The following is a 9,105-nucleotide window of genomic DNA, read 5'->3' as shown; positions in this document are numbered from 1 at the left end:
GTCATTCAATGCAGGACCTCATGCATTCAAACCAAGCACACACAGACACAGAGTTACCTAAATACAGCACTCCTACCCTCCTCTTATTTATGTGTGATTACAGGAGCCAAAGCCTTCTCTCTCTATAAAAAAAAAAATTGGGGGATGAGGTAGAAACAAAAACGTTTAATCAGAGAGATTGATAACAACCTCTTATAAGGAAACAAAAAATCTGGGTTGAGGCAGTAGTGACAAAATTGGAGACTCTTTATGAAAGATTCTAATAAGATGATGGCCCCGGGACATCTAATAAGATGATGCAATGAACAAAGAAGATGAAAAAAGTATAGAATAACATCTATATCCTTAGCAGTTAGCTCAGAATCACATACAAGTAGCTACTTGGGATGAGTTTTGATGAAAATGGTATTGATAGAAAAGCAAAGAAAATATCAAGTTCACTTATTATACTCAATATTTTCATTTGAAGTAAGTTGGCATATATTAAGTGCCAACTATGTGCAGCTTCTATGATTAGAATAATGACAGAGTGTGTGTACCCCGGTCAAGTAGGGTGGCCAGCGAAGACAACAACTTTGCCTGCAGTCTGTCTCCAGATTGAAGCCCCAGAGTAGCTTCTTCTCTTATGCATCAGTCAGCACCTTTCATCGTTAACCCAATAATTCATTCTACTTGTTGCTTTAGGACAGCAGTGATGCTAGAAATAATCTCAGTGTTCATAAAGGTGATTGAAAAATGTGACAATGGAATTGATGAATGGAATAGGACAACTTATTAGCTAAATGAGAAAGCTACACAGAAAAATTTGTTAGAATTGTGAGCTCAATCAATGCCCACAGCCATAATTTAAGTAGATTCATGACTTAAGTACAGAAGGAGAAGCAGACAGACAGACAAGCCCATCTGAGCTAATTTTAAGTGGAACAAATCAGGATATAATCTTTTTTGTGTAATATTAACTAGGTAAAAAACTGCACTACCCCAAATCTGGAATACACAGAAGCTCCTGATAATCCACCCTAAGTTGTCACAAAACTGCGGTGCTGGAATGATGGGCTGCTTAAAAATTTTCATTGCGCTCTTATACATTTTCCAAACCATAAATATAGTTTACTTGAATCATTAGAACAAACCCTCTCCTCACAAATACTAACTGAGCTAATATTAATAGGTTAAGTGTTTGGAGTGTTTATTATGTGCCCAGTATTAGCCTAAGTGCTTTCTACATATCATTCATTTCATCATCTCAGCAGCCCTATTGGGGAGGAATTCTTACTCTCTCTACTTTACAGACGAAGCACAGGCAGGGGCCCAGAGACACCAGCGTGGGAGTCGTGAGCTGGATTCAAGCCCTCGGAGTGTGGCCCCCTGGCAATCTCTTAGTCACTATGCAGGTTATTGACTGAGATGAATGGCTGTGTTTCCATTAATTCAAACCAACTGAATGATTTTGTAGTCTTCACATTTACCACCACTTTAATAATGAGACAGTAAATCTCATTATTAATCTTTAATATTAAATTAATATTAGCAAACTTAATATTACAGCAGCCTGATTTGGATGGTGGGCAATGCAAAATACCTCTTTTAATTTTTAGCCAAGTAAAACATTACTGTAAATAAGTGTAACTTAGCTTTAGGTGTCCCCTTTCATCCACCTCCCAGGTTTACCTCTTTCTTAAGGGCTTCCTCTTCAATCAGTTGTCGTGAATTGGAAATGCCCTTAATTTTAATCCATACAAACATGCCAGCAACAGGTACATGCCATTCTGCTAAACCTACACACAGGACAGGATGTGCATCAGATTTATGGTTCTGTGACATAATGCAGATATAAACTAGCACTTCCAAAACAGTTCCTCCAGGGATAACATTTTTAACAATATTATTTTATGAGTCCTGAAAATCGATGGTTTGTTTTGAGGAGACAGTGTGTGGGTCTGAGGAAGAGAAGGAGTTTGAATAGCTCTTGTGTGAACGATTATAACTAGAGTTGATCTCAGTGGAGAACAAGAAATATAGTGTTTCTCTTTCAAATAGAGTCATCCCTCAGGCCAGTGTGACTGCTTCAGTTTTAAAAGACAATCCTTCAAGTTCTGCTGTGGTCTTCTGGGGTTTCAGTTAATCCCATCACTGATGCAATAGTTTAGAAGTTCATTGTATGAGTTTTTAATCAGAATATAATTACTTATGGAAAGAAATACATAAAATTCAAGAATTCCAAATGCATTTGTACTCTCTACATTCCATTAAGTATTAGGATGGAAAAATAAACGTGAGGAAATATATAGTTTTTAAGGAACTTCTCTAGCTATGACTTTTTCTTCATCATTACTATGCAAAATGATGGATAAGCACTCTTATCAAACAGGTAAGAATTCAATTTTTACTGACATTTTATAGAGAATTAGATGTAACAGATAAGTAAGTGATATTCTTTGTTTATTATTGTTTGTATAATTGGCATTTTAAGCAGTATAGTTAAAGCCACATGATTCTTCTGTCTTCCATAATAAAAAGCAGTTCTAACACATTCTGGAATCAAATTATCAATAGCTAATAATAGACAATCACAGTTAATGACTAGAAGAGAAAAAAATTGTAATGAGAGATCTGTTCAGACTTCATTATTTGTATTCATGCAGATATGTTAGAAACAGATCATATATGTTTGTGGCAAAATTTTGAAAAAAATAAAAAGTTTGAAAATGGATATTATTTAATTTTAAGTAAGATATTGCTGCTTAGCTTCTAGATCATTTGATTTTTAAGTGCTGCCTTAATGAGCTCTTAATTTTCTTTTTAAGAATTAAAAATTTATGAAGGGCCAGAGAGATAGCTCAGCAGACTAAGTACCAGCTTAGGCAGGCACAAGGGCCGGGGTTTGATCCCCAGCACCACATGCTGCACAGACCCCAGAGACCAGGTATGGTGGTGCACACCTGTAATCCCAGCACTGGGGAGGCTGAAAACAGGAGGATCACTATGAGTCTGCACTGCGTAGTGTTACCCTGTACCAAATACATAAAAATGACAACAACAACAACAACAAAAGGAATAAAACATTTTTTTCAAAAGATAATAGAAATAGAACTGTGCTGAGGTTTGTAGGATGTCACTTATGAAATTCTTTGTAGAGAAACATTTCCTTTCCAGGAATACTCCAGGATTGGTGTTTCTTTCCCACTAGGATTGTCAATAATATCCAATATCTGTCTCCTACTTTTTTAGGTGTTCCTGTTTCTTATAAGGACAGATGTACATTTCACTCACCACTTAACCACTTCTCTGCAGCTGCTAAGATAGCGTCCCTCTGGCTCCTGTAGAAATCAACAACCCTAGAAGAAGGGAACAATGACAAAGATATTTTCAGTACACTGACTGCACAAGCAAGATGGGCTCTGAAACCCAAGCTGTATGAATTTGCTGTCTTTATTAGGATGCTGAATACTTGAGAAGAGGCAGAAGAGTATTTCTGTTGACTTGTCCAGATGAACTTGGACAGTTTTTATTTATGGAGATCAGGTAGAAAGATTGAGGCCTAAAGAGAAAGGTAACATGCAGGCATGATGGCATCCAGCAGACTCAAGAAAGAGGTTAATACAGCTAAGATCCTGTTGTTTACCCAGACACATAGGCTGGATAGAGGAAGGCAAGTCCATCCTACGCTTCTCCAATTGCTCCTATATCTGAGTGAATAGAGGCAGGATTAGCTAGTCACTTGGGGCTCCCATTTAGACTTAATTCTTTGTCTCTTTGTTTTTTCATCTGTGTCATCCTTCAGTTGGTACAGAGCTTGTAAACTGGCCCCTACATTTACTAGTATGTTTGAGCCTTTATTGTGAATTCATTAAAAATAAAAATAATAGAGGAAAAATGAACATTTCTATGTAAAATATAGAACTTAGAAATAGGAAGATTGATCTTTATTTGGTTGTCTGAAATAATGGTTGCCCTTGCAAAGTGGAGAGTCCTTGGGATCACAGACAGTACTATTGAAATGCTGGATCCCTAGTCTGGGAGTGAGGGGAGCCTTGTTCTCCTTATGTCTACGTGGCCTAAGAGGTACCATACTTTCACGACCCAGCACTTCAACTTGCACCATTTATTGACTACTTAGGTAGAGTATGGTCTTACTCATCAATATATCAGGCAATTCCTGGGTCACGTATCCCTCAGTGAATGAATTATTAAATGGAATGCTTGTGTGCACGCATCCTTAGCTGGAGGGAATTCCAGGTTACCTAGGCTCTGCCTTGACTCTGCTTTCAGGGCATACTGTGGGTGCTCTTGAGAAGACTTTTGAGATGACAGAAAAGCTACCAAAAGAACAGGCTCTTGATCTTTTATAGACCGCTCCTGTTGTCTATCTTAGGATATTTAGGAAGAAATAATAATAAATCAACACTCTGATGCTGTGTGCTTGGCTTGTGTGGCTGTTATTTTGCTCATAAACATTTTAACAGATGATACCTGTCCACGTGAGCCAGGAACCCTTCTTCTCCCCACTGCTTCAGCAGCTGTAGTATCATAACCTAAATGAGAGAACAGGAGCTCTGTCACAGTTCACCCCTGAAAGTGTCTGTGGCTGCGAAATGTAGACACAAATCACTCCAGACTACCATTATAGATAGGAAAGATACGCCGAATCTAGTGTATAGCAGTCAGTGGTTTATAATACATGTTAGTAAGCATAACAACAGCAGGAGTAAAAGCAGCAAATATTTCCACGATACCCATTATTTACCAGGCACTACAGAAACATATGAATAGATTTTGGCAAATCTATTCTTTCCATAACTTAATTATTATCCAGGTTATTTCTATCTTGCTAGTAAGGTAATCAAGACATGTTGTAAATTTCTTTTTGATGTCCAACAGCTAGGTATGGAGCTCAGATCTAAGTGAGCACTATATCCAGACGTTCGTTGTAAGACTCTACTGGTGCTCTAAACATAAAATCATATGAAGCATTCTTTTTTTCTCTCTCATCTTTCTGGTCAGTATGAGAATCAACCCTATTGCCTTCTGTATTGATAATATATTGCTGAGCTGTATCTTCAGCCTAAAATAGAAACAGTAAATATCCCAAGTTCTTCATTATATTTAGAGATTTTTTATGTAAAGTAGAAGTTCTAAATGGTACAAATGGATCCTGAACCATTATTGATGACAGATAGTAAAAATACAGAAAAAGCCCTTAATCTGGTAGGACATGGGAACAGCTGCATTTTGTGGGATGTACAATATGAAATGTCCTACGAAAGAAAACTTTTAAATTCATTTTTAGTTCTGAGATAGCAGTCTTATTCTTAAGATCCAAATCCCAAGATTACAAAAATATCCAAATCCCATAATTTCTCAAAGCACATGAAGAAATTTATACATTCTTGGAGGAGGTTAATTTTACTTCATTTCTCAGTTTTCCTCCAAATAAGACCTACTTGGAATACAAGCTCCAGCATAGCTTCAGAAGAGACATTCCCTGAAAATGAGCCCTACGACATCTTTTGGAGTAAAATCAGGGTTCACTTCAGATGTATTTTCTAAAATCATGCAAGAAGCTGTTTTCCAGGTAGGTCTGATTCTCGGGGAAGCGCGGGTACAGTGCACTGCGGCTCCTGCCTGCGGGTGTGGCTGCCCCGTGCAGCTAAGGTCGATCACACAGAGTCACTGAACAGACGCACATTTCTTGTGCTCTTCATGGAGTCCAAGCCAAGACACACAAAGTTAGTCCTGCTTCACCAGGACTAGTTATGGAGTTCCACAAAGTAACACCTTGGTGTTCTCACATGCACACGATAAGAATAATACCTTGATTCTCAGCAAGTCTGGGTTACGCTGCAAAACACTCCATTAACACAGTTCATTAAAATAAACAGCTCGGGGATCTGGTCTTCTAATCCAGCCTGGCTTGCTCGGAACTGGAGAGTCAGCATTGGCGAATATTCTTTCTTGCCACCTTAACTTAACCTTACTTGTCATCATTTACTTTCTATACTGATTTGATTATTGAAAAGCATCATTTCATAAATTGCACTTACCTGTGCAAAAGCGCAGGCATGCATTGATGAAACTTGTGTGTGTAAAACAATTCTCTCTATTAATGGTTTTGGGCCAGTTATAAACCCTACTCTCAACCTACACAAAAAGAGAAAAGACTTAAAACCCATCCACATTAATGTGTCACCTCACTGTCTTCATTATGAGGTACATTTTGACCTGGGATGAGGGGATCTAGACAATTAAAACATTCTAATATAACCAACAATTGTAAGTATACATTTATGGAATAGTACAAGTAGAAGTATTTCCAAATGCGTTTTTTTCATAGTGATACCAAATCTCTACCAGTCCCACTAATGCTAATGCTTTAGTGACCAACTATCTTTGAACACTGGAGATAATAAGAGAAGAGGCTTGTTAATGGTAATAATCCAGAAGCTGTTTTAAGGCAAAATTCAAGCTTTTCTTAGTAATGGCATTTGAGCCCATATCTTTGCATTGAGGTGCATCCCCAGCCCTTTTTAAATGTTTTATTTTAAAACAGGGTCTTGTAAGTTGCTAAGTTGCCCAGGCTGTGATCCAACTTATGATTCTCCTTTTTCAGCCTCTAGAGCGCAGGGTCACAAGCACGTACTACTATGCCCAGCTTCAGGTTTCTTAAATAAGAGCTTTTAGGAATAACAGATTCTGAGAAGAACCTCAAGCTAGCAACATGGACCTTACCCTGAGGAGAGGACCTTTGAAAAGGAATCAGCTCTGACGACGCGGCCATCCACATCCATGGAGAGAAATGTTGGTGCCCTGGGCTTAAAGGGGAAGAAAATTCTATTGCTTTGTGATCAAACAGTGCTGGTAGTTGAAGGGTTGCTTTGTAGAGAGCAGAGAAGGCATGGCTTTGGGACACAGTACCCAAGGGTGTTCTACATCTGTCTCAACATTTTTCCATTGAAGAAAAACCCTAACATGTGTGTTCCTTTACCAGCATCTGCCTGTCTTCACAGATTCCTTGTCAAACACAAGGCCTCCCTTATTTGCTCCAGATATCTTTTCTGTGTATTTAGAAAGATTTATTTGCCTCTGGGGTTGAAGTTCAGGATTCACTGACTTAGAGAAAGGCCTCAAGCAAACCTAGTGCGGACAGGACCAAACTGAAGAGGGTCAGCAGCACTTGGCTGTTTGAAGAATGTTGATCAAGATGTTCAAAATTATGTTCAGTTAAAATTTTGTTCCACTATTTTAGGGAAGTTCCAGGCACAAAGGATGCAGGGGTGAATCTGTGGCTGCTGCCCGGAATGCTCTCCTCTGGGTCCATAAACGAGCACCATTAACTGAGCCTCTACCTCCCCTGAACACAGCTGCTCAGCCCTCCTTAGCCACCACCCTCATAATCGCAAGACTCAAGAGGACTCCAAGAGAAAGCTTGCTTCAGCATCCCTGGGAGTGCTAAGCGGCTGCGGACTGGGACATGGAGTTCAAGACCACGAGCCTGACTTACTCTGTTGCCTGATCTCATGCCTCAGCATCTCGCTCTTACTCTGAAGTTAAATAATTTCTAGATGAGGCAGGCCAAATAGCTGAGGCTGGCTAAAGAGCTCAGTGGATTAAAGTGCCTGTTTAAGCAGACTCAGCAGCCGGTCCTTGGGAGGCTGAACAGGTGGATCGCTACAAGTGTGATCTATGTAGTGAGATCCTGTAGACCTTGTACTAAAAAAAGAAATCTAGAGAGAGCAGTCCATACCAAAAATGAAAATTACTAATTCTATGATAAAGTTGGAAGACTAAAAAACTAAAGTGGTAATAAATTTATAATAGTTCACCTAATTTCAAAATCATAATGAATTCTCCAGTCTGTCTCACCAGTCTGGCTAATCTCACATACAGTGTAATAATTTACAACTTAGGTCTTAATAGCAAAGTAAGGCCACATGATCACTTACCTTGTTGAATTGGAGAAAGTAGTAAGGGTCATCTTCTATTATGAGGAAATCATATTTGCTTGCAAGCTAAAATGTTAAAAAATATATTTGATAAGAGCCACCTAAAATTGAAATCACTTGGAATATATTTATTTGTATTTCTTTGCTCCTCATTCAAGCACCTAATGGATGTCTTTTGTACCAGATAGAAGGAGGACTTCCATTCTCGTGGAACTTACATCCTAGGTAGAGGGACAGAATGTGCACGAGCCCACGCAGAATGAACTGAGAAACATGATATGGAGCAGGACTCACCTTGCTGCCAGAGCGTCACATAAGACGCATTTTAGAAAGAGTAACACGGTGTTTACTCCTGTGGAATCGCTGAGAAGCCCTTCCTGATGAGGTAATGCTACAGCACAGAATGAGAGGAGGAGGCTGAACAAATATCAGGCAAAAAGATTCTAGACTAAAGGGAGAGTGGAAGATTCCAGGAGTGAGCAAAAGGCCTGGCCTGGTGAAGGAATACAGGGCCTGTGTGGCGTGCAGGGAGTGGGCCATGGCGGTGGCGAGGGAAGAGGCCTCAGGTCAGAGATGGCTGTGGCATGCAGTCTGCAAACACAGAAGTGGAACCCCTGCCTAGCAAGGGGAAACCACGTAGAGCTGTGAACAAGAGAACCCTGAGCCTGGGATTTTGCACTGACCATGTAGCAGAGGCAGTGACTGCTTTCCAGGCAAACGATAAGTGGTTAGAGCCTGTCTTAGTTACTCTTCTTGCTGAATCAAATAATCAACATTCAAGGAGACAACCGAGGTCCGCGGGATCCTGAATAGACCCAGAGCGCAGGCCCAGCGAGTGAGTGAGACGACCCAGGGCCGCGGGATCCTGAACAGACCCAGAGTGCAGGCCCGGCCAGTGAGTGAGACGACCTGGGGCCCGACAGGATCCTGAACAGACCCAGAGCGCAGGCCAGGCGAGTGAATGAGATGACCAGGGGCCCAGGGATCCTCATTTGACCCAGGTTGCACGCAGGCCCAGCACGGAACCCTTCAGCAGAACTCCCTGCAAAGAGGCTAGAGGCAAGACACACCCAGCTGATTCAGGAGCAGAACATCTTGCCAGAGAGACACAAAGGGTTCAACTCTAATGCCTGCAGCAGAAAGAAGTGGAGCACAGCAGCCA

General features: G+C 40.2%; 1 protein-coding gene across 3 annotated transcripts in view; it reads right to left on the bottom strand.

Annotated features, from left to right (window-relative positions):
* The window catches only part of Aadat (aminoadipate aminotransferase), a 38,186-nt gene that overhangs the window by 2,972 nt on the left and 26,109 nt on the right, over window positions 1-9,105 (bottom strand). For all 3 annotated transcript variants that reach the window (XM_023700110.1, XM_023700111.1, XM_004640235.2), the window contains 6 exons: window positions 7,944-8,009; window positions 6,730-6,812; window positions 6,045-6,141; window positions 4,474-4,535; window positions 3,274-3,338; window positions 1,672-1,778 (listed from right to left, as the gene is read on the bottom strand). In XM_023700110.1, the coding sequence (XP_023555878.1) occupies window positions 1,672-1,778; window positions 3,274-3,338; window positions 4,474-4,535; window positions 6,045-6,141; window positions 6,730-6,812; window positions 7,944-8,009 (480 nt within the window). The remainder of the gene's footprint in view (window positions 1-1,671; window positions 1,779-3,273; window positions 3,339-4,473; window positions 4,536-6,044; window positions 6,142-6,729; window positions 6,813-7,943; window positions 8,010-9,105) is intronic.

This window comes from Octodon degus, unplaced genomic scaffold, assembly GCF_000260255.1.
Source record: "Octodon degus isolate 3935 unplaced genomic scaffold, OctDeg1.0 scaffold00121, whole genome shotgun sequence".
Taxonomy (NCBI): Eukaryota; Metazoa; Chordata; class Mammalia; order Rodentia; family Octodontidae; genus Octodon; species Octodon degus.
The sequence above is the reverse complement of the archived record's forward strand: the minus strand, read 5'-3'. Positions and strand labels throughout refer to the sequence as shown.